Genomic DNA, 26,156 nt, shown 5'->3' on the forward strand with positions numbered 1-26,156 from the left:
GTGAGGCAAAGAGGGCAGCTGACCTGAGGTGGGGTTAAGGGATTGGGTCATTCATATGAAGAAAATAAGAAGTAGTATTGGAAAGAAGGGAAGAGAGTAAGGAAGGCTGGCTCAAGAATGGAAGAGACAGTGAAAGATGGAAATGGAAGATTGTTAAAAGAAGAGGCAAGGAAAAGGTGGGCGGAGTATTTTGAAAGTTTACTGAATGTTGAGGATAATTGGGAGGCAGATATAATTGCTGTTCCAGGTGTTGAGGTGCCGGTGATGGAAGATGAGAATGAGAGAGAGATTACAAGAGAGGAAGTGAGGAGAGCACTAGATGAAACAAGATTAGGGAAAGCATCTGGTATGGATGGTATGAAAGCTGAGATGTTGAAGGAAGGGGGTGTGACTGTACTTGAATGGTTGGTGAGATTGTTTAATGTGTTTTATGTTGTCAATGGTACCAGTAGATTGGGTCTGTGCATGTATTGTACCACTATATAAGGGTAAGGGAGATGTGCATGAGTGTTGTAATTCAAGAGGTATTAGTTTGTTGAGTGTAGTTGGAAAATGTATGATAGAGTACTGATTAATAGGATTAAAGATAATACAGAGAATGCAATCTTAGAAGTACAGGGTGGGTTTAGAAGAGGTAGGGGATGTATGAATCAGAATTTTACAGTTAGGCAGATATGCGAGAAATATTTAGCAAAAGGTAAGGAGGTGTATGTTGCGTTTATGGATCTGGAGAACGCATATGATAGAGTTGATAGGGAAGCAATGTGGAATGTGATGAGGTTATATGGAGTGGTGGAAGGTTGTTGCAAGCAGTGAAAAGTTTCTACAAAGTTAGTAAAGCATGTGTTAGGATAGGAAATGAAGTGAGCGATTGGTTTCCAGTGAGATTGGGGCTGAAACAGGGATGTGTGATGTTGCCATGGTTGTTTAACTTGCATGTTGATGGAGTGGTGAGAGAGGTGAATGCTCGAGTGCTTGGATGAGGATTGAAACTGGTAGACGAGAATGATCATGAATGGGAGGTAAATCAGTTGTTGTTTGCGGATGATACTGTATTGGTTGCAGACGCGGAAGAGAAGCTTGGCCGATTAGTGACAGAATTTGGAAGGATGTGTGAGAGAAGGAAGTTGAGAGTTAATGTGGGTAAGAGTAAGTTATGAGATGTATGAGAAGGGAAGGTGGTGTGAGGTTGAATGTCATGTTGAATGGAGAGTTACTTGAGGAGTTGGATCAGTTTAAGTACTTGGGGTCTGTTGTTGCAGCAAATGGTGGAGTGGAAGCAGATGTACGTCAGAGAGTGAATGAAGGTTGCAAAGTGTTGGGGGCAGTTAAGGGAGTAGTAAAAAAATAGAGGGTTGGGCATGAATGTAAAGAGAGTTCTGTATGAGAAAGTGATTGTACCAACTGTGATGTATGGATCAGAGTTGTGGGGAATGAAAATGACGGAGAGACAGAAATTGAATGTTTGAGATGAAGTGTTTAAGGAGTATGGCTGGTGTATCTCAGGTAGATAGGGTTAGGAACGGAGTGGTGAGAGTGAGAACGGGTGTAAGAAATGAGTTTGCAGCCAGAGTGGATATGAATGTGTTGAAGTGGTTTGGCCATGTTGAGAGAATGGAAAATGGCTGTCTGCTAAAGAAGGTGATGAATGCAGGAGTTGATAGGAGAAGTATAAGAGGAAGGACAAGGTTTGGGTGGATGGATGGAGTGAAGAAAGCTCTGGGTGATAGGAGGATAGATGTGAGAGAGGCAAGAGTGTGTGCTAGTAATAAGAATGAATGGGGAGCGATTGTGACACAGTTCCAGTAGGCCCTGCTGCTTCCTACGGTACCTTAGATGACCGCGGAGGTAGCAGCAGTAGGGGATTCAGCGTTATGAAGCTTCATCTGTGGTGGATAACGGGGGAGGGTGGGCTGTGGCATCCTAGTAGTACCAGCTGAACTCGGTTGAGTCCCTTGTCAGGCTGGGAGGAACGTAGAGAGGAGAGGTCCCCTTTTTTTTGTTTCTTTTGTTTGATGTCAGCTACCCCCCAAACTGGGGGAAGTGCCTTGGTATATGTATGTGTATGTTTATTAGCTCTTCAACCCTCACTAGCTCCCCTTTACATCCACCTACTCTACTCCCCCACTCTTTTGCTACAACTAATTTTCGTTCCACCAAAAAATTATCAGACACACCATTAGCCATAACCCTAAACACGTGCACGTCTTTCAATCTTCCAAACATTCATTTTGTTATCAACACATAATCCATTAATGCCATTCCTACCACTCTTCCTCATGTATAATTGTTTTTATCTTTCTTTTTGAAAAAGCTATTACTTATCACCATCTCTTGCTCAACACACACATCTACCAGTCTCTCACCACTCTCACTTTCACCTGGTACGCCATACTTCCCAATGACACCTTCTACCTCTCCAGCGCCCACTCTAGCATTCAAGTCACCCATGACAACTACATAATTCCTTCTACCAAGTCCTTCTACACGCCTAGTTAATTCATTCCAGATTCATTCCGCTCTTCTTCACTTTTCTAACAACCTGGCCCATACGCACTGACAAAAGCCCAACAGTCTCTACCCGACCTAACACTTACCCACATTAACCTAGATGATATCTCCTTCCATTCCACTACTTTACTTGTCATCCATTCACTCAGCAATAAAGCCACACCTTCTCTTGCTCTTCCCCTTTCAATCCCATACACTCTACCAGACATTTCACGAAACATCACTTCACCTTTCCCTTTTATCTTTGTCTCACACAAAGCCAATATATCCATCCTTCTATTCCTAAACATACTTCCAATCTCACATCTTTTACTCTCTATCGTGCTATATCCACGCACATTCAAACACCCCAAAACTAGAGTGCGGGGAGCAGTCACTCTCCCCCCCGCTCCATGTCTTTGATGTCTCATAGGATTATAATACAGAAGAGGGGGTTCCCAGCCCCCTCGTCCCGTCCCTTTTAGTCGCCTCCTATGACACGCAGGGATACGTTGGCGCTATTCTAATTGTTTTTATGCATATATTACCACAGGTTTCTGAAACCAGTGTTTATTAAAATTTCTTATACATAGCTAAATCAGTCTTTCAAAATTTACACTTTCTCAACAAGAACTCCAATCAATGTATTTTCAATAAAAAGTAAGAATTTCTTAAATACATTTCCTGCTTTTTATAAACTGAATATTAACACAAATGTGCTACGTAAATAATAATAATTTTAGCAGTAGTAAAATCACAAGTAATAATCCGTGATATGTAAATAAACTTCGTACAGATAAATCAGCTTAATTACTACAAAATTTGTAATATAAATTACATAAAAAAATCTTAATGAGATAAAAATATTTACCGTGCAGGAAGAAACCCATGGATGGACCCATGCACTTGTGTGGTACCATTCTACATCATGAAACTAGTACATGTATCACAGCATTTAGCAAAACAAAAAGTTCTTGCTTTACACTAAAGTATACCATACCTAATGCAAGAATTTTTTTTACAAAACAATTAAGAATTTAAAAGAAATCAAATTCTACATCAAAACATGACTAACTTTAGCAATTTTTATCTTAACACTACTTACCTTAACAACCAAAAGATCTAAATATACAGTATGTATAAATGAAGAGGAAATTCCATCACCATAAAGACATATCACCCCATGTATGAAGAAAATAAAATACAGTACTAATGCAAGAGGCAAAATCACTACTCCGATGCAGTTTTTACTATATGACCACCAACTGTGCTATGTGCTGTTTAATACATTAAGATTTCTGTCATGCTTTCAGACATAACCCACAAACATCCAATTTCATAATATGTTATTTTCATTAGTAAAATAAATTTTTGAATATACTTACCCGATAATCATGTAGCTGTCAACTCCGTTGCCCGACAGAATTCTACGGAAGGGATACGCCAGCGATCGCTATACAAGAGGGGGGTGTACTCACCAGCGCCACCTGTGGCCAGGTACTGCAGTACTTCTTGTTGACACCACCTCAATTTTTCCTCGGTCCACTGGTTCTCTATGGGGAGGAAGGGTGGGTCAATTAAATCATGATTATCGGGTAAGTATATTCAAAAATTTATTTTACTAATGAAAATAACATTTTTCAATATTAATCTTACCCGATAATCATGTAGCTGATTCACACCCAGGGAGGTGGGTGAAAACCAGTGTACATGTATATCAAGAAGCTAAGTATCCCGTATTTCATATTATCAGTTATTCAAAATAACAATGAAATTATAAGTACCTGGTAAGGAAGTCGACTTGAACCATTACTCTGCCTTTAATAAGTTCGTCTTCCTTACTGAGCGCAGCGTTCCTCTTAGGAGGCTGAACAACTCTAAGGTGCTGAAGTATCAAGGGCTGCAACCCATACTAAAGGACCTCATCACAACCTTTAACCTCGGCGCTTCTCAAGAAAGAATTGACCACCCGCCAAATCAACAAGGATGCGGAAGGCTTCTTAGCCGACCGTACAACCCATAAAAAGTATTCAAGAGAAAGGTTAAAAGGTTATGGGATTATGGGAATGTAGTGGCTGAGCCCCCGCCTACTACTGCATTCGTTGCTACGAATGGTCCCAGGGTGTAGCAGTACTCGTAAAGAGACTGGACATCTTTGAGATAGAATGATGCGAACACTGACTTGCTTCTCCAATAGGTTGCATCCATAACACTCTGCAGAGAACGGTTCTGTTTGAAGGCCACTGAAGTAGCCACAGCTCTCACTTCATGTGTCCTTACCTTCAGCAAAGCAAGGTCTTCTTCCTTCAGATGAGAATGTGCTTCCCTAATCAGAAGCCTGAATAGTAAGAAACTGAGTTCTTAGACCTTGGAAAAGAAGGCTTCTTGATAGCACACCATAAGGCTTCTGATTGTCCTCGTAAAGGTTAAGACCTTTTTAGATAGTACCTAAGAGCTCTAACTGGGCAAAGTACTCTCTCCAGTTCATTCCCCACCAAGTTGGACAGGCTTGGGATCTCGAACGACTTAGGCCAAGGACGTGAAGGAAGCTCGTTTAGCAAAAACCGAGCTGCAAGGAACATGTAGCCGTTTCAGATGTGAAAACTATGATCCTGCTGAAGGCGTGGATCTCACTTACTCTTTTAGCTGTTGTCAAGCACACGAGGAAAAGAGTTTTTAATGTGAGGTCCTAAAAAGAGGCTGATTGGAGAGGTTCAAATCTTGATGACATAAGGAACCTTAGGACCACGTCTAGATTCCAGCCTGGAGTGGACAACCGACGTTCCTTTGAGGTCTCAAAAGACCTAGGGAGGTCCTGTAGATCTTTGTTGGTGGAAAGATCCAAGCCTCTGTGGCGGAAAACCGCTGCCAACATACTTCTGTAACCCTTGATCGTAGGAGCTGAAAGGGATCTTACGTTCCTTAGATGTAACAGGAAGTCAGCAATCTGGGTTACAGTGGTACTGGTTGAGGAAACTGCATTGGCCTTGTACCAGCTTCGGAAGACTTCCCCTTGAGACTGATAGACTCTGAGAGTGGATGTTCTCCTTGCTCTGGCAATCGCTCTGGCTGCCTCCTTCGAAAAGCCCCTAGCTCTTGAGAGTCTTTCGAAAGTCTGAAGGCAGTCAGACGAAGAGCGTGGAGGTTTGGGTGTACCTTCTTTACGTGAGGTTGACGTAGAAGGTTCACTCCTAGAGGAAGAGTCCTGGGAATGTCGACCAGCCATTGCAGTACCTCTATGAACCATTCTCTCGCGGGCCAGAGCGGAGCCAACCAACGTCAGCCGTGTCCCTTTGCGAGAGGAGAACTTCTGAAGTACCCTGTTGACAATCTTGAACGGCGGGAATGCATACAGGTCGAGATGGGACCAATCCAGCAGAAAAGCATCCACGTGAACTGCTGCTGGGTCTGGAATCGGAGAACAATACAACGGGAGTCTCTAGGTTATCGAGGTAGCGAACAGATCTATGGTTGGCTGACCCCACAGGGCCCAAAGTCTGCTGCAAACATTCTTGTGAAGGGTCCACTCTGTGGGGATGACCTGACCCTTCCGGCTGAGGCGATCTGCCATGACATTCATATCGCCCTGAATGAACCTCGTTACCAGCGTGAGCTTTCGATCTTTTGACCAGATGAGGAGGTCCCTTGCGATCTAGAACAACTTCCACGAATGAGTCCCTCCCTGCTTGGAGATGTAAGCCAAGGCTGTGGTGTTGTCAGAGTCCACCTCCACCACCTTGTTAAGCTGGAGGGACTTGAAGTTTATCAAGGCCAGATGAACCGCCAACAACTCCTTGCAATTGATGTGAAGTGTCCTTTGCTCCTGATTCCATGTTCCCGAGCATTCCTGTCCGTCCAAAGTCGCACCCCAGCCCGTGTCTGATGCATCCGAGAGGAGACGGCGGTCGGGTTTCTGAACAGCCAAAGGTAGACTTCCTTGAGAAGAAAGCTGTTCTTACACCACGCGAGAGTAGACCTCCTCTCTTCGGAAACAGGAACTGAGACCGTCTCTAGCGTCATGTCCTTTATCCAGTGAGCAGCTAGATGATACTGAAGGGGGCGGAGGTGGAGTCTCCCTAACACGATGAACAGGGCCAGCGATGAAAGTGTCCCTGTTAGACTCATCCACTACCTGACTGAGCATCGGTTCCTTCTCAGCATGCTCTGGATGCATTCTAGGGCTTGGAAGATCCTTGGGGCCGACGGAAAAGCCCGAAAAGCTCGACTCTGAAGATCCATACCCAGGTAGACAATGGTCTGGGATGGGACGAGCTGGGACTCCTCAAAATTGACCAGGAGGCCCAGTTCCTTGGTCAGATCCATAGTCCATCTGAGAATCTCCAGACAGCGACGACTTGTGGGAGCTCTTAAAAGCCAGTCGTCTGACGGAGCCGGACACAAGATCATGGTACTGCTGCACAGTCTGTGAACTGTCAACCATGGGGAAGCGAGGAAGTACAGTGACAACCCGAAGCTGTCTAGACTGTCTGGGTCGTACAGACAACTCCTTATCGGGTTGCTGAGGTTGCCGCACTGCGTCACAACAAGTCACTTCTGCTGGTTGTTGAACGTCTTCCCAGTGACACACTGACTCCGTAAACAAAAAATCCTCTAACAAGGACTAAGCTTGGACTGCATGTCTTGCAACACAGCTCAAGGTCTATGGGAGCAGGTGTGGTAACAGACGGGGTTAGCGACTGAAGTGGAACCATTACCTTCCCTGGAAGCATGTTATGCTTAAATAAAAGTCCATAGGAGGCTACGCAGCTAAAGGCTCCTCTCCAAATGACAGAGTCCTCAAGGGAATATCAGAAGGAGGGAGAATAGCACTTTCTCATCTACAGGGACCATATCCGAGAAAAGCCAAGTTCTCTCAGTGAGGGTTTCACTGGTGCAAAAGCAGCAGACCAGAAGGCAACGTTATGAAACTGCTTGACAGTCTAGTGAGTTGGCAACAACCAAAGATGTGTGACTGAGAAGCATGCGGCAAGGCATGCAGAGCATGCTGTATGTAGAGCATGCTGTAAGGTAAGCAGAGCATGTTGCATGGCGTGTGGCTTATGCTGCATGGGATGAGGCTCATGCTGCATGGGATGAGGCTCATGCTGCTTAAAAGAAATCTGAACCTGACACTAATCTAGCTGTCCGAGGATTTACCTGGTGAGACATCAGTCTCTTTACCAGAGAGTTTTACCAGATTTCCCCGGGCCACCACGTGACACAATTGGTAGTAATTCATTCAAATTACCTCTAATGAGTCAATATGGATAAATATCAACACAACATCGTGTTCAAATAGAAATAAATTTCTACCTCATACTTGGGATCGAACACTAGCCCCTTCTAATGAAAGGCCAGGTCGAAACCAACCATACCACGAGAGCCCATAGGATGTCGCATAGCATGAGGCTCCTGCCTCATGGGTTGAGGAGGATGCCGCATAGCATGAGGCTCCTGCCTCATGGTTTGATCCTGTGAGGTTCCTGCCTCAAGAGTTGCGTCTGCCTCAAGGGTTGAGGGGGTAGCTGCGCAGAGAGAGGCTCATGCTGCATAGACTGCGGTTCAAGTTGAATGGGAAGAGGCTCAAGCTGAGGAGAAAGTGGCAGATGCATGCGTTGAGGTGGCTGACTCATAGCATGAGGTTCCTGCCTCAAGAGTTGCGCTTGCCTCAAGGGTTGAGTTGGCTGCGCAGAGAGAGGCTCTTGACTCACGAGTTGAGGTTCTTGAGGTGCTTGCCTCGAGAGTTGAGGTTCTCGCCTCGAGGAAAGTGGAGGTGGTTGTTGCGAGAGTTGAGGTGGCTGCCTCAAGGATGGTAGAGGTTGTCGTACCTCAAGAGGTTGCTGCCTCGAGGGTAGTTGTAATGCAAGATACTCCTGCCTCAAGGGTAGAGGAGGTTGTAAGGCATAAGGCTCCTGCCCCCATTGTTGAGGAGGTTGCTGCGTGGTAAGAGGCTCCTGCCTCAAGGAAAGTGGAGGTTGCTGCACAGCGCTGGTATCTGGCAACTCCCAACGCGGCAGCTCACGCATGGAGGTAGCTAGAGGAACCTCAACCTCATACGTCTGGCAGATTGTACTGCGCAGAGGAGGAGGAGCGTTCGCAGGAGGTGTATTAACCTTCTCTGCCTGAAACTCCTGCATCAACACCGCAAGCTGAGACTGCATTGTCTGCAGTATAGACCACTAGAGTTTAAGAAAGACAACAACAAACGGAGCTACTGTCCGTTGAGACTGAGGGTCTAAAACAGCTGGTGCGGCAACAGACGGAGCTACTGCCTGTTGCGATACCACCTTGCCTCTCTGGGAGGTGTGCAGTTGTCGTACTGCAGCAAGTCCGAACTGACCCAGGGCTAATGGCTACACCTAGGAGTTGGACTTGTGCGGAAGGGACCGACTTGCACTTAAAAGCTGCAAGATTTGGTCCATGGTTTCTGCGAGAAACCTCTTCCGCAGACGAGGAATAAAAGGGCTCTCTCGTCTTTGTGTGGGTGGGGTGATCACGTCGGCAACGTGTGTAGATACACCCGAAACCACGGAGGGAAAACGTCTGTTCGTCGATCAAGGCCTGCTGAACCCATAAGTCCTTCGACATTACTTCTCCCCTGGGCTTGGGAGCTTGTAAGAGGTCCCAGACTAGGCGAACAACTGGCACGAACAGACGAACCCTCGAACGCAACACTGTAACACTTTGCGCTTATCACTTATCACTTTTGATTTTCTGTTTGCACTTATTTCACTGAACTCGAAACTTTAAGTGGTTTGTACCTGAAACACGCAATTCTATCCTTCCTTAAAAGTTAGTAATTGCGAAAACAGAATTACAATGTAACAGAAAAATCTAATGAAAGCTAAATAATTCAGTGGCTGGAAAGAGACTAAACACTAGATCAAATAAACTACGTTTAAAATCTCTCACCGCATAAAGCTTGAGAACAAGAATAAAACTCTAGAAACGTTTACCTTCTTCCCCTAAAGAGACTAGGGAGAAGAGCAAAAACGATAACAACGTTACTCGCTTGAACGAAACGTTTATCCTCCTCTCTCTCCCTCCGTCTCTATCTCTCTCTCTCTCTCTCTCTTGACTTAGAACCTGAGAGAAGAGCCCAATCATATATATCGTTAAAACATATTATTGTTAAAGGAAAAAAACTGAAAGATTTCCCAAATAAAAAGTTCCTTTATTAGAATTAAAACCATTAAGCTAAGAAAGAATGAACAAAACGCTAGAAACGGTTTACTCTTACTGCAACGTGACACCGTGAAAATTCTCTCTCTATTGTAACGATAGAGCGCAAGTTGAACGTTCTGAACGTCAACAACTGCAGAGACAAAACAAAACGTTAGTTCAACTTTGAAAACAGTACGAGACTATCAAAGAAATTCTTTCAAAAACATTAAAATAGCATAATATGTTAACAGGTAAAACCGAAATGACGGGCTCAATGTTAATTAACTTCGGTACCAAGAAAAGACCGCCTACTATTAGGAAAGGTCGAATATAAACAAATATAAAAATTAATTTTAATAAGTTTATAATAAAAGGAAGTTAATCGAAGAGGCCTATAAAAGGCGGAGAGATATAAAATAAATCTATAACTTTTGTTAAGCAAAATTAAGAAAGAGAGTCTATACTCTCTTAGACACCAACACTTCCGTCTAAGGGAAGGGTCGGCCATTTAAAAGTGAAAGAGAGTTCATACTCTCTTCGTCACCATAATTAATCAAATTAATTCCAAAAGCTAGCTAAGCTAATGATAAAACTTCCTGAATAGCGAAAGCTAAACTCTAGAGCAAATACATCACCAAATCGTGAGCAAAAACTCCAGAATCAACAGCGTATCCATGTAGGTCTAGCCGGAGGCACGACAGAGGAAAAATTGAGGTGGTGTCAACAAGAAGTACTGCAGTACCTGGCCACAGGTGGCGCTGGTGAGTACACCCCCCTCTTGTATAGCGATCGCTGGCGTATCCCTTCCGTAGAATTCTGTCGGGCAACGGAGTTGACAGCTACATGATTATCGGGTAAGATTAATATTGAAAAAAAGGGATTTTGACGTAGGAAAAATCTATTTCTGGGCGAGGGACCTGTGCCGCCCAGTGAATAAGCTCCTATTAGCACTTATTCTTAGGTAATTTACTGCTAAATATACCAGAGAAAAAATGTAAAGGAGTGCTAGGTTAACTAGCTCGCTCACCTATTGGTGTCGGTATAGAATTGGGCGTATAATCCAGAGGTCCCGCACTATTTAGATTCATCCACGACAAAGACCCCAATAGAGGAGAGCCGTTCAACCTCACTCGGCACCACCAACTCTGCATCCGCTCAGAACCCAACTCCTTAGCACCCAAAGTTTGGGGACTCCAAGGGAGAGGAGCTGGGAGGGTTCACTGGGCGGCACAGGTCCCTCGCCCAGAAATAGATTTTTCCTACGTCAAAATCCCTTTTCTGGGCTTGAACCTGTGCCGGCCAGTGAATATATACAAGAGAAATGTCACCAAACTTGCAAAATAAAGGAAAAAACATAAACATAAGGGAAATACAAGTTGCTTTAATCAGAGATGAGTGCCAAAAACAGCTATAAGGGTATCTTAAAAGAACATAAATCCACTTGGTAGAACAATTGACAAAAAAGGTAAGGTATAATAATGCCGTGAGTGATGATATATACAGATACTCAGGAGTCAAAAATTTACAAATACAGTAATAGTAATCAGGTGCGAAACCAACGAATACAAATAGGGTATAAATGAGGCAGGTAAGGGGGAGAGATAAAATGACAAGGAATTAACATGTGAGTTACCTGGGGGTAACTACGCTCCCTGCAGCTACTGTAGGAAATTTAAGGGCTTCCAAATGTTTAAGGTAGTGTTTCTTGAACACTGACGGTGATTTCCACCCTGTATACCTGGAAAGGTCCGTAAAATTCATGTGGTGAAAAAAGTTCACCGAAGTAGCAACCGCTCTGATATCATGTGCAAGAGGAAAAGAGTCAGGGCTAGCTTGTTTAATAAAATACAAAATTTGTTGCCTGATCCCTTTAATGGTAATGGTACCGCCTTGTTCTCTAACGAATAGAGGCCCCGAGGAGTTAGAGGAGGTCCGGGATAAATAAGACCTAAGAGTAGTAACAGGGCACAGAGACGGATCTTGCGTGAGGGGAACAATTTTCCAGGAGGACCATCTGTTCTGAGGGTCTTCGTTCTTAGCTAAAAAGAATTTGTTAGGTGAAAGAAGGACCTCTCCCAAAGGAAGGAACTCAATATGACCTGGGTCTCTTGACAAAGCTGCCAGTTCAGAAATTCTTGCCCCGGAAGCCAAACTCACCAGGAAAAGTGTTTTCCTGAGAAGGGGAATGTAATCACAAGAACTGTTAATGGTATCAGAAGCCAATTTGAGTACATCATTAAGGAACCAGGTAACCGGGGTAGGACGAGTAACCGGGGTAGGACGAGTAACCGGTTTCAGTCTGGCACAGGCTTTCGGAATTGAAGCTAACAAAGAGTCGGTTAAGTCTATGTTAAAACCCACTAGGAAGATCTTTTTCAAGGCAGATTTAATAGTGGTGATAGTATTGGCTGCCAGACCTGATTCTAATAAAGATCTAAAGAAAGTGACTGTAAGGTTCAAGTTCATACAGTGTACGTCTGAGTCTATCAAAAATTTAGCCAACTTTTTAACCGCAGAATCATATTGGCGGATGGTGGAATCCCGTTTATCTGATTCTAGGAACAAGGTGTTTTGAGGATCGATATTGGCACCATGCATGGCCGCAAACTTCATGAAGTCCATAAAGTTAGGGCGCTCTGAATGTTTGAGAAAGCGTACACAACGCGTGTTTGTACTATCTGAGACAGAACCGGATTGGGTATCGGGTGAGGATGTAGTCTCAACTCTCGCAGGAGAGGGTACCAATTGCTCTTGGGCCAGTTGGGTGCGACCAAGGCTACTCGTCCCTTGAAGGATCTCAGTTTGTCTAGGACTTTCAGTAAAAGATTCACCGGGGGAAAGAGATAAATCCTTTCCCAGATGTCCCAATTCTGTGACATGGCGTCTGTGGCGTAAGCCTGAGGGTCTAGATTGGGAGCCACATATACTCTCAATTTGTGGTTGGACTCCGTGGCGAAGAGGTCCACTTGGAGACCCTGAACACGAGAGAGAATCCACCGGAATGACTTTAGATCGAGTGACCATTCCGATTCTAGAGGGGAGGTCCGGGACAAGGCGTCTGCAACTACGTTCCGGACTCCCGCCAGGTGGACAGCTGAAAGATGCCAACGGTTCGAGGCTGCTAGGGAGAATATGGCTACTAGAACATGGTTCAGAGGCCCTGATTTTGATCCGCCTCTGTTGAGGCAGCGGACCACCACTTCGCTGTCGAGAACCAGATGAAGGTGTTGTCTCTTGGATGGAGCGAGACGTTTCAGGGTTAGAAGAACTGCCATGGCCTCCAGCACATTGATGTGGAATTGGCGGAATAAGGGAGACCAAAGACCTTGAACTTTCCTGAGCTGAGAATAGCCTCCCCAACCTGATAGGGATGCGTCCGTGTGAATGATTAACTTCGGAGGCGGAAATCGAAGGGGAACTGACTTTGACAGATTGTTGGCCCTTGTCCAAGGTAGAAGTCTTTCCCGGAGAATGGGAGGAAGGCGGACTTTCCTGTCCCGGAGCTTCCGGTTCGCCCTCGAACGCCAGACACGATTGATATCTTTCAATTTTGCTTTCAGAAGTAGATCCGTCACTGAAGCAAATTGAAGGGACCCTAGGATCCTCTCTTGGAGTCGTCTGGAACTTACTTTGTCTTTGAGAAAGCGTTTGGTGTTCATTGCAATCTCTAACCTCTTGGGTTTGGGAAGACACAGAGTGTGAGATATAAGATCCCATTGCAGGCCGAGCCATTGGAACTTTGATTTCGGAAGAAGACGGGACTTCTTGAAGTTGATCTGGAAGCCTAGAGATTGAAGGTATTGGATGACTCTGTGAGTGGCTTTTAGGCAATTTTGGGAGGTGTCTGACCAAATGAGCCAGTCGTCCAGATAGGCTACTACTTGAATCCCTTGATTTCTGAGTTCCTGAACAGCAACTTCTGCTAACTTTGTGAAGATCCTTGGGGCGATGTTGAGCCCGAAAGGCATCACCTTGAAGGAGTAATTTTTGTTTCCTAGGCGGAAGCCTAGATACGGACGGAAGTGTCTCGCTATCGGGACGTGATAATAGGCGTCTGTAAGATCGATAGAGGTGGTGACGGCCCCACGGGGAAGTAAGGTCCGCACCTGCGAGACGGTAAGCATTCGAAACTTGTCGCATTGAATGGACAAGTTGAGAAGGGATAGGTCTAGAATCACTCTTCTCTTGTCCGAATCCTTCTTCGGGACACTGAACAGCCGACCCTGAAACTTCAGGTGTTTCGTTTCTTGTATGGCGTTCTTTTGTAACAGGTCCTGGACAAATTCGACTAGGTCCGGAGTGGAATGCTGATGAAATCTGTTCGGTGGAGGAGGTCCTTGAATCCAACTCCACCCCAGTCCCTTGGAGATGATACTGAAAGCCCAGGGACTGAACCTCCATTTGTTGCGGAAGGCATAAAGCCTCCCCCCTACCCGCTGCACCTCAGTATTGGATTGAGGAGTTGCCTCCACGTCCGCCTCGGAAGTTCTTTCCCTTGCGAAAGAATCTACCTCTACCTCTGTTCTGGTGTGAACCACGGTGGTAGCCTCTACCTCTGTTATAACCCTGGGAAGAGCCTTGAGCCTCATAAGATTGGTTAAAGGCTGGAGAGGTAGTGGAGGCACCGGGAAGCTGGCTCTTAGGGAGCAGAACGGTGACATAGTCGTCCGAGGAAAGAGCCTGAGAGGTGGAAGGCTGTGCAGGAACAGCAGGAGATGGAGGAAGAGGCTGCCGGAAAACGGACGAGCTACTCTGCTGTTGCCGGAACTGAGTGGAGGTATACGGGCGGAGCCTCTTCCTACCCCGGGCTTGGTAACTTGCGGGATCATATTTCCGCTTAGGAGTCAAACCCCAACGGGCTTTAAGGCTCTGATTAACTCTAGTAGCCTCTGCCAAGACTTCCTCCACAAGATCCTCAGGGAAAAGATTTGGACCCCAACAAGAGGACCGGATAAGTTTATTCGGCTCGTGCCTAATAGTCGCCTCAGCCAGGACGTGTTTGCGGCACCTACGTTTAGCAAGAGCAAAGTCATACAAGTCAAAATATAACGACTGCAAAGTAGCCTTATTGAGAGACTTAAAGATACTCTCAGTATCATAAGTTAAGGCTATCGACTCCGTAGACGTGGCCAAGTTCAAAGTTCGACCAACACGTAGGCGGGAATCATACTCCTGTTTAATAAGGGATTCCGGGAGACGGGGAAGCCGTTCACTAAACATTACTGACGCAGTCCGCTGTTAGCTTGCCAGAAGTAAAGGTGGTATGGACATTGTCCCAACACTCAATACCTGAAGGAAGAAGGAGGGAGATCGGATCTACCTCTCGGATGGGAGGCAAGGGCTTCTCCTCCAGAGCATATTGAAAAGCAAGCTCTGCAATCTTATTGACGCATGGAGTCACGGTATCCTTGTCCATTAAGAACATTGTGAAAGAACTTTTATGAGGCGTCAACATGGTATTGGTGCAACCTATATCATTCAGAAACCTAGCCCAAACAGATTGGGCTTGTTCCTTTGGGAAAATGACGGTCTCTTTGGGGACCTTATCCAGCCGAACCAGAGCTTCCTCGGTAAGCCTGGCATAACCATGAAATGGAAATGCGAGACCAGGAGGAAAGAATTCAAAATCCTCTAGTGGACGGGTACCAAGACCTTCCAACGTTAACATCCCGTCTGAGAATGGGGAATGAAGAGCCATGCGCCAAGGGTTATTCTTGGTAAACGGCGGAAGCTTAGAGGCATCCGGGATGAGAGAGCTTTGAACTCGTTCCGGAGCACCATGCTCTAATGCCCCAAGTCTCTGACCAATGTTAGAGAACATCGTGTCCATCTTGGCCTGCATTTCCGACACAATCTTCGATTGCATCTCCGACACAATGCGAAGCATGGCTGATTCGGAAAGGCCCGGGTTAGGAGCAGAGGTGGCGGATTGTACTCCCGGGTCGTGAGACTTAGAGGAGGAGCCGGAAGCCTTAGATGACGGGTTTGTATTCGATTTGGAACTACGGGAAGCCTTGTGGGGCTTACGAGCTTTAGGCAAAGTTCTAGATATAGATTTATCTTTGGGGGGAACCGGGTGTGATCGGTGAGACGAATCGCGGTCCCCAGAAAAACCATGGAAAGAAGAGAGATCAGATGAAGAAGAAAGAGCGGGGCTGAGGATAGGAATCTCAGCGCCGGAAACACCTGCCTCACTTACCACCCTACCTGCATCCGGATCATCCAACAACATAGGTTCCACATCCAAATTCAAGGAGGCAACATTGTCTTCAAGATCTCCGGGGGCATCCAACGGATCTTGTTCCTGGTCAATGAATCCCGCAATAGTGGCATCAATGTCGGCAATGATGGGTGCCGCAACATGCCTAGCCACAGCGGCTGAAGACTTGGCATTAGGGTAGATCATACCACAGTAGTCTTCAGAAAGGACGTAAGGCTGTTTTGCTTTCACGTTTCTGGCAAATCCCCCAACCCACACTTTCAGTGTGGCCCGAGCCGCAATCTTCTGCTCCGGGGATGCCTGAAATAATAGTGGGAATTACAAAAAGGAAGATTCCCGGAGGTCCTTCAAGACCATAGAAATCTTACTAAATAGTGTATGTATACCAAATAAAGGTAAATTAATTAGAAAGACAACATAGCCAACGGGACTTACCGAATCAGATCCAAGGGTGGTGATGAGGTCAAAACAGACCATACAATTATCTGGGTGCCAGACTACAATGTCTTCCAGCTGAACTCCGCAGAGGGCGTGAGACCTACACACAGTATGGCCACAAGGCTGGTGAAGAACAGCCGCACAGGCCGTTGTCTGACAATGCACCATCTATAAAAAGAATAGTATATGAGAAACTGTAATTCTCTTAAGTAGGGGCGGGTCCGGAGGACCCGGGACTAAACATAAGTCTAACTTAAGACTAGAGCTTAACTGTAATACTCTTAAGTAGGGGCGGGTCCGAAGGACCCGGGCCTAACATAAGTCTAACTTGAGACTAGAGTATAACTATCCATTCCGGTCGAGCCGGGATCATAAAGAAGGATGCAACAAAGAATTAAGACACATGGTGTCTGATTTCCCGGCGCGAGGTTAAGCCCCGGGCCGGGAAGTAAAAGTACATCCATAAACTAATACATATAGGAACTCCGGGATAGTGATCTGTCATATATAATCATAGGAACTGTTATAAATTAAGAGGGGGGCGGAACCGTAGATAAGAACCACCAACAGAACCCGGAGGGTTTCGTATAACATAATAAAAGTGTGATAGGTGAATATAAAATAGGGTGCACCGGGATCCTACTCTGTTGACCGGTGGCCAACCCGTCTAGACAGAGACGAAACCGCCGGGACACCCGGAGGACAAAGTCCATAAACACTGAACTACCCCCTCTAAAAGGAGGGAAGGCAACGGTCCCCTAGGGGAGGGGGGAGAGAAGCCTAGCCACCAACCTAGCGAGAGGGGGAGATTGGGGGAGGATCACGTGATACGGAGCAGCAGGGCTACCAACTGACGATCCCCAAACACAACCAAAACAGATCATACGGAGTAATAAGCACAAATATTCATTATAAAAGTAATAGCGTTGAAAAATATATAAATATACACATAAAAAATTAGGGCAAGGCATGCGAAATAATGAATAAATCCCGAAGGACAACATCCTGATGGCTTAAATAATAAAAATTGCCGCCCAGTAACGAAGGGCGGCAAGCCATCTACGATACGTAATCTGATATCGGCCCTAAATATGAACCACAAGGGTTCTAAACGCTAAATAATGAATATCCACAATAAAACATATAAAAATTTAAACTAATAATAAAAATAATACACTTAGTAACACCGCGAGTGAAACTAAAAGCTCTCAAAACAGGAGTACCAACCGTAAACGGAATCGAGCAAGACCGAGATGATCGAAGAGAATAAACTCCTATAATTTAAATATTAAACGGTCAAGAATGCTCAAAACACAGCCAAACATAGCTTGGTACTTAACTTAGACGGTGTCTCCTGGGAAACCGATGTAGAAGCCATAATCCACGAAAAATAAGGCAAAAAATACGAGAGCACAAACAAGCGGGTTACCACACAGGCGTGCTAAAAAGGAGTTGGGTTCTGAGCGGATGCAGAGTTGGTGGTGCCGAGTGAGGTTGAACGGCTCTCCTCTATTGGGGTCTTTGTCGTGGATGAATCTAAATAGTGCGGGACCTCTGGATTATACGCCCAATTCTATACCGACACCAATAGGTGAGCGAGCTAGTTAACCTAGCACTCCTTTACATTTTTTCTCTGGTATATTTAGCAGTAAATTACCTAAGAATAAGTGCTAATAGGAGCTTATTCACTGGCCGGCACAGGTTCAAGCCCAGAAAGTACATTTATACTAATGACAAACAAACCACAGACCCACGTGGCACTCCATTTCAAAATTGCAATCAGCTTAAGACTCAAATAAGCTAAATTATGTAATTTAGTACTGTATGATTATTGTGCTTAATAAAGATTTTAAAAGATCAACTAAGGCAATTTTATTTACAGCCAGGATTTTCCTTAGTTGAGTAATATGGGACTTGTGTGACTAAAGTAAGAGGTTTTGGGTAAGTGAAAATTATATCAAGTAAGAATTTCTGGTTTGTGAAACTGGAAACTGCTGCCTTTGGTCTGAGTCAACCTTCAAATGTACGTTCCATTTGTTTTAGTAAGTGATATAGGGGCTCAGTTGGTATTCCCAGAAGCTTTAGACCCTTCTTAAAAAAAATGGTTTGCAATTTACATGGATATACAATACTTCAGATTAATTCTCATTACACAGTAGAATTGTGAAGTGAACTTCCAAGTTTAACAGAGTTTTTTAGTACAATGTTATTTTCCTTAATAAAATAAATTTTTGAATATACTTACCCGATGATCATGTAGCTGTCAACTCTGTTGCCCGACAGAAATCTAAGGTCGGGATACGCCAGCGATCGCTATACAGGTGGGGGTGTACACAACAGCACCATCTGTCGAGCAGGTACTCAAGTACTTCTTGTCAACAAGAACTCAATTTTCTCCTCGGTCCACTGGTTCTCTATGGGGAAGAAGGGAGGGTCCTTAAATTCATGATCATCGGGTAAGTATATTCAAAAATTTATTTTATTAAGGAAAATAACATTTTTCAATATTAATCTTACCCGATGATCATGTAGCTGATTCACACCCAGGGGGGTGGGTGGAGACCAGCATACATGTTAACATTAGAAGCTAAGTATCCCGTATTTCATTTTAGCAGTTATTCAAAATAACAAACATAAAATAAATAAGTACCTGGTAAGGAAGTCGACTTGAACCATTACTCTGCCTTTTTAAGTACGTCTTCCTTACTGAGCCTAGCGATCCTCTTAGGATGCTGAGCGACTCCTAGGTGCTGAAGTATGAAGGGCTGCAACCCATACTAAAGGACCTCATCACAACCTCTAATCTAGGCGCTTCTCAAGAAAGAATTTGACCACCCGCCAAATCAACCAGGATGCGGAAGGCTTCTTAGCCTTCCGTACAACCCAAAAAACAACAATAAAAAACATTTCAAGAGAAAGATTAAAAAAGGTTATGGGATTATGGGAATGTAGTGGTTGAGCCCTCACCTACTACTGCACTCGCTGCTACGAATGGTCCCAGGGTGTAGCAGTTCTCGTAAAGAGACTGGACATCTTTGAGGTAAAATGATGCGAACACTGACTTGCTTCTCCAATAGGTTGCATCCATAACACTCTGCAGAGAACGGTTCTGTTTGAAGGCCACTGAAGTAGCGACAGCCCTAACTTCATGTGTCCTTACCTTCAGCAAAGCAAGGTCTTCTTCCTTCAGATGAGAATGGGCCTCTCTAATCAAAAGCCTGATGTAATAAGAAACTGCGTTCTTAGACATCGGTAAAGCAGGTTTCTTGATAGAACACCATAAAGCTTCTGATTGTCCTCGTAATGGCTTTGTACGTCTTAAATAGTACTTAAGAGCTCTTACTGGGCAAAGTACTCTCTCTAGTTCGTTCCCCACCAAGTTGGACAGGCTTGGGATCTCGAACGACTTGGGCCAAGGACGAGAAGGAAGCTCGTTTTTCGCTAAAAAACCAAGCTGCAAGGAACATGTAGCCGTTTCAGATGTAAAACCTAGGTTCCTGCTGAAGGCGTGAATCTCACTGACTCTTTTAGCTGTTGCTAAGCAAACGAGGAAAAGAGTCTTTAATGTGAGATCCTTAAAAGAGGCTGATTGAAGCGGTTCGAATCTTGCTGACATCAGGAACCTTAAAACCACGTCTAGGTTCCAGCCTGGGGTGGTCAACCGACGCTCCTTTGAGGTCTCAAAAGACTTAAGGAGGTCCTGTAGATCTTTGTTGGTGGAAAGATCTAAGCCTCTGTGGCGGAAGACCGCTGCCAACATGCTTCTGTAGCCTTTGATCGTAGGAGCTGATAGGGATCTTACATTCCTTAGATGTAAAAGGAAGTCAGCTATCTGCGTTACAGAGGTACTGGTTGAGGAAACTGCATTCGCCTTGCACCAGCTTCGGAAGACTTCCCATTTTGACTGATAGACTCTGAGAGTGGATGTCCTCCTTGCTCTGGCAATTGCTCTGGCTGCCTCCTTCGAAAAGCCTCTAGCTCTTGAGAGTCTTTCGATAGTCTGAAGGCAGTCAGACGAAGAGCGTGGAGGCTTGGGTGTACCTTCTTTACGTGCGGCTGACGCAGAAGGTCCACTCTTAGAGGAAGAGTCCTGGGAACGTCCACTAGCCATTGCAGTACCTCGGTGAACCATTCTCTCGCGGGCCAGAGGGGAGCAACCAACGTCAACCGTGTCCCTTCGTGAGAGGCGAACTTCTGAAGTACCCTGTTGACAATCTTGAACGGAGGGAACGCATACAGGTCTAGATGGGACCAATCCAGAAGAAAGGCATCCACGTGAACTGCTGCTGGGTCTGGAATCGGAGAACAATACATCGGGAGCCTCTTGGTCATCGAGGTAGCGAATAGATCTATGGTGGGCTGACCCCACAGGGCCCATAGTCTGCTGCAAACATTCTTGTGAAGGGTCCACTCTGTGGGGATGACCTGACCCTTCCGGCTGAGGCGATCTGCCATGACATTCATGTCGCCCTGAATGAACCTCGTTACCAGCGAAATCTTTCGATCTTTTGACCAAATGAGGAGGTCCCTTGCGATCTCGAACAACTTCCTCGAATGAGTCCCTCCTTGCTTGGAGATGTACGCCAAGGCTGTGGTGTTGTCGGAGTTCACCTCCACCACCTTGCTTAGATGGAGGGACTTGAAGTTTATCAAGGCCAGATGAACTGCCAAAAGCTCCTTGCAGTTGATGTGAAGTGTTCTTTGCTCCTGATTCCACGTGCCCGAGCATTCCTGTCCGTCCAGTGTCGCACCCCAGCCCGTGTCCGATGCGTCCGAGAAGAGACGGTGGTCGGGGGTCTGAACAGCCAAAGGTAGACCTTCCTTGAGAAGAATGCTGTTCTTCCACCACGTCAGTGTAGACCTCATCTCTTCGGCAATAGGCACTGAGACCGCCTCTAGCGTCATGTCCTTTCTCCAGTGAGCAGCTAGATGATACTGAAGGGGGCGGAGGTGGAGTCTCCCTAACTCGATGAACTGGGCCAGCGATGAAAGTGTCCCTGTTAGACTCATCCACTGCCTGACTGAACATCGGTTCCTTCTCAGCATGCTCTGGATGCATTCTAGGGCTTGACTGATCCTTGGGGCCGACGGAAAAGCCCGAAAAGCTCGACTCTGAATCTCCATACCTAGATAGACAATGGTTTGGGATGGGACGAGTTGGGACGTCTCTATATTGACCAGGAGGCCCAATTCCTTGGTCAGATCCATAGTCCATCTGAGATTCTCCAGACAGCGACGACTTGACGGAGCTCTTAAAAGCCAGTCGTCCAAATAGAGAGAGGCTCTGATGTCTGCCAAGTGAAGGAATTTGGCAATATTCCTCATCAGTTTGGTAAACACAAGAGGTGCCGTGCTTAGGCCAAAGCACAGGGCTTGGAACTGGTACACGACCTTTCCAAAGACGAACCTTAGGAAAGGTTGGGAGTCTGGATGGACGGGGACATGAAAGTACGCGTCTTTCAGGTCTAACGAGACCATCCAGTCTTCCTTCCTGACCGCTGCTAGGACCGACTTCGTCGTCTCCATTGTGAACGTCTGCTTGGTGACAAAAGCATTGAGAGCACTGACGTCCAGCACCGGTCTCCAACCTCCTGTCTTCTTCGCTACCAGGAAGAGACGGTTGTAGAAGCCCGGGGATTGATGGTCCCGGACTATGACTACCGCTCCCTTTTGTAGCAAGAGCGACACCTCTTGTTGCAACGCTAGCCTCTTGTCCTTCTCCTTGTAGTTGGGAGAGAGGTTGATGGGAGACGTTGCTAGAGGGGGACTGCGGCAGAACGGAATTCTGTACCCCTCCCTTAGCAACTTCACAGACTGAGCGTCTGCACCTCTGCTCTCCCAAGCTTGCCAGAAGTTCTTGAGCCTGGCTCCCACTGCTGTCTGGAGAGGTAGGCAGTCAGATTCTGCCTTTTGAGGACTTGGAACCCTTCTTCGATTTGCCACGGTGACTGTCGGCACGGGTACCTCCTCTGCTGGAGGTTCTGCCACGAAAGGGCGGGATGAACCTAGACGCTGGTGTGTCCATCCTAGGTCTAGGCACGGAAGGTAAAGCTTTAGCCTTACGTGCGGAGGACGCCACCAGGTCATGGGTGTCCTTCTGGATCAACGAGGCAGCCATCCCCTTGATCAGCTCTTCCGGAAAGAGACACTTGGAGAGCGGAGCAAACAACAACTCCGACTTCTGGCAAGGAGTGATCCCAGCCGACAAGAAGGAGCAAAGATGTTCTCTCTTCTTAAGCACTCCCGACACGTACGAAGCCGCAAGCTCACCAGACCCATCCCGAATGGCTTTGTCCATGCTAGACATGATAAGCATGGCAGAGTCCTTATCCGAAGGGGAAGTCTTTCTGCTTAACGCTCCCAAACACCAATCGAGGAAGTTGAAGATCTCAAAAGCACGAAAGACTCCCTTCAACAGATGATCCATGTCAGAAAAGGACCAGCAAATCTTAGATCGTCTCATAGCCAGCCTGCGGGGAGAGTCAACCAGACTTGAGAAGTCGCCCTGGGCAGAGGCAGGAACTCCCAAGCCGGGTTCCTCTCCCGTGGCATACCAGACGCTAGATTTGGAAGCAAGCTTGGTAGGCGGAAAGATGAAAGCAGTCTTTCCCAGTTGCTTCTTGGACTGCAACCACTCTCCCATAACCCTCAAAGCTCTCTTGGATGAGCGTGCGAGTACAAGTTTGGTGAAGGCAGGAGCTGCTGACTGCATGCCCAGAGCAAACTTGGAGGGAGGAGAGCGAGGGGTTGCAGACACAAACTGTTCCGGATACAAGTCCCTGAACAAGGCAAGGACTTTCCGAAAGTCTAAGGAGGGAGGCGTAGACTTGGGTTCTTCTAAGTCGGAGTGCGGATCGTCCAAATGCGCAGCTTCGTCATCGGATACTCCATCATCCGAAAGCTGAGGAGGAAGTGGCAAAGGTGGAGCAGAAAGCTGAACGGCTGAATCCGGCAGCACGGGTGCATGCGTAGCTGCTGCGGATCCAACATCATGCCGCTGCTGGTCAGTCTGCGAGCTGGCAACAACAAAAGCAGAGTGTTGGTGCGTGGGAGGGACTGCTGTGGGTTGCGGAGCATGCCGCATGGGTTGCGGAGCATGCCGCATGGGTTGCGGAGCATGCCGCATTGTGTCAAAACACGGCAGCTCGACAGCACCTTCCCACTGCTGATGCGGTAGCTCACGCATGTTAACGGAGGGAGCAGCATGAACATGCGTCTGGCAGGGTGGACTGCGCATCGGTGGTGGAGCTCTCACAGGTGGAGTGTGGGAGCAGGCAGCCGCAGTATCTGCTGAGCGCACAACCGTGGCAGGTTGTAGGTTAACTGGTGCAGTGTTAACCTTCTCAGCACGATACTCCTGCATAAAGGAAGCAAGCTGAGACTGCATAGTCTGCAGCATGGACCACTTAGGAACTACCGTGGTTGGTGCGGCGACAGACGGAGTAGTTGCCTGCTGCGGAACCACTCTACCTCTCTTGGGAGGTGTGCAGTCTTCGGAAGACTGCGGCGAGTCCGAACTGACCCAGTGGCTACACCTGGGCCGTTGGACTCGCTCGGAAGGGACCTTACGCTTGAGAGGTCGTGAGACCTTGGTCCAACGTTTCTTCCTCGAAACTTCTTCCACAGACGAGGAATGATAGGGCTCATTCGTCTGTTTGTGGATGGGACGATCTCTGACAGATACGTCCGCAACCACTGAGGGTACATCCGTACGCTGATCAAGGCCTGCCGAACCCTTTGGTCCTTCGACATTGCTTCTCCCCTGGGCTTGGGAGCTTGCAAGAGGTCCCGGACTGGGAGGACGACTGGCACGAACAGATGTACCCTCATGCGCAACACTGACACTGACACTTTTCACTTCACTTGCACTCACAACACTTCCCACTGCACTTTGCGCTTTCAACTCTTTGACATCTGCCAAAAGTTGATTCCGGTCATTAGCCAATGACTCCACTCTGTCACCAAGAGCCTGAATGGCACGCATCATGTCCGCCATGGAGGGTTGAGCACTAGTAGCAGGGTCGGGAGTCACCACTACAGGGGAAGGAATAGGTTGAGGGGCATGGGGAGAGGAAAAATCAAAAGAGCGAGAAGAACTCCTCCTGATCCTATCCTTCTCTAGCCTACGTGCATTTTTAAGGAATTCGTTAAAATCGAATTCCGAAAGCCCAGCGCATTCCTCACATCGATCTTCCAATTGACAGGATTTACCCCTACAATTGGAACAAACGGTGTGAGGATCTATGGAGGCCTTCGGAAGACGCCTAGAACAAGCCCTAACGCTACACTGCCTGTACTTAGGGACTTGAGACTGGTCAGACATCTTGAATTGTAGAAATAGTCAAGGGGGAATTCCAAAATCTAGCAAAGTTCGTTAACAATTAATCCAAATTTAATCAAAAAGCTTGATAAGCTAATGATAAGGGTTCCTGAATAGCGAAGGCTAAAATCTAGAGCGAATACATCACCAAAATCGTGAAAAACAACTCCAGAATCAACAGCGTATCCAAGTAGGTCTTGCCGGTGGCACGACAGAGGAAAAATTGAGTTCTTGTTGACAAGAAGTACTTGAGTACCTGCTCGACAGATGGCGCTGTTGTGTACACCCCCACCTGTATAGCGATCGCTGGCGTATCCCGACCTTAGATTTCTGTCGGGCAACAGAGTTGACAGCTACATGATCATCGGGTAAGATTAATATTGAAAAACATGGGTTCGTTCCCATAAGCTAAACACACTTCTTTCATCACCTACCAGATTTCCCAATATTCTAACCTCTTACAAACTGAGAAGATGCACAGAAAAAAAAGAATATCAATATGTATGACAGCATAATCATCATCCACAAGAGAAAAAAAATACAGTACTCACACCCATATATTCTTTCTATCAGACAAAAGAAAAAAAATAAAATACTGTACAGCAATCTGCAACTACAATTCTACGATAAAACAATGGATACCATCCCTTTGGACAATGGCTACAAAAATCACCTTGTCCACTAGCCAGCTTGGTCCCCCATCATTTACTGAGTTTGATCGTGATGAACTCTGATCCGAGCATTTGCTACTCTTGTACCCATCATGCTGTTCCTGCTGCTGTTCTGAAATGCTGTTTCCTGACTTGGCCCCTGTCGGTCCTCCTGTATTAGTACAGAGATTTTATCTTGAAAAAGAAACAGAATCCATCAAAGCAGTATGCCTTATCTAATGTCCTATGCATTAATGAAATAAAAAACTCTTGATTAGTTATGATTTTTCTTCCATTACTTTAGGAGAAACCTTGAACATGCAGCAAAACAAAAACAACACTATCATTGCCTACAGGAAAACTTTTTTTCTATAGAAAATACGGTTATTGTACCATCATCACAATGCAACACACCTCAAGCACTGACAAAATTTACATTTACAATATGGGGACTTCACAGTTATTGAGAAATATATTATTAGAGAGTTATTCAGAGCAACTCTTCTGATAATAAATTAAAAACCTTTAAAATAACAAATTTGGAAACAATTTGTATTCTTCCCAACATACAAACCTGGAGCTATTTATAGGGAATTACAGTACTTTTGGCAACGCTGAAAACTAGCCAAGACAATTTTTGTGAGGGATAACTACCCCCATCCGCTAGTTAGCGGATGGGGGGTGGAGTAGACCAGCTACCCAGCTCACTCACACCTGTCGGTTGGGTAACCACTTTTGCTTTCTGGCAGGACTTCTAGGGGCACAGGGTGGCAGGCAGATTTGTATAAATAGCTCCAGGTTTGTATGTTAGGAAAAATGCAAATTGTTTCCAAATTTGTTATTTGTTCCGACAGATACAAACCTTCCGCTATGG

At 46.0% G+C, this 26,156-nt stretch overlaps 1 protein-coding gene across 6 annotated transcripts in view; it reads right to left on the minus strand.

Moving 5' to 3' along the window:
- The window catches only part of fab1 (fab1 kinase), a 248,905-nt gene that overhangs the window by 180,428 nt on the left and 42,321 nt on the right, over nt 1-26,156 (minus strand). For 5 of the 6 annotated variants that reach the window (XM_068382042.1, XM_068382041.1, XM_068382038.1 and 2 more), the window contains exon 3: nt 25,306-25,454. The exons of the other annotated variant lie outside the window; for it this stretch is intronic. In XM_068382042.1, the coding sequence (XP_068238143.1) occupies nt 25,306-25,454 (149 nt within the window). The remainder of the gene's footprint in view (nt 1-25,305; nt 25,455-26,156) is intronic. 6 annotated transcript variants of the gene reach the window in all.

The sequence above is a fragment of the Palaemon carinicauda genome, chromosome 10, assembly GCF_036898095.1.
Source record: "Palaemon carinicauda isolate YSFRI2023 chromosome 10, ASM3689809v2, whole genome shotgun sequence".
In the NCBI taxonomy this organism is placed as follows: domain Eukaryota; kingdom Metazoa; phylum Arthropoda; class Malacostraca; order Decapoda; family Palaemonidae; genus Palaemon; species Palaemon carinicauda.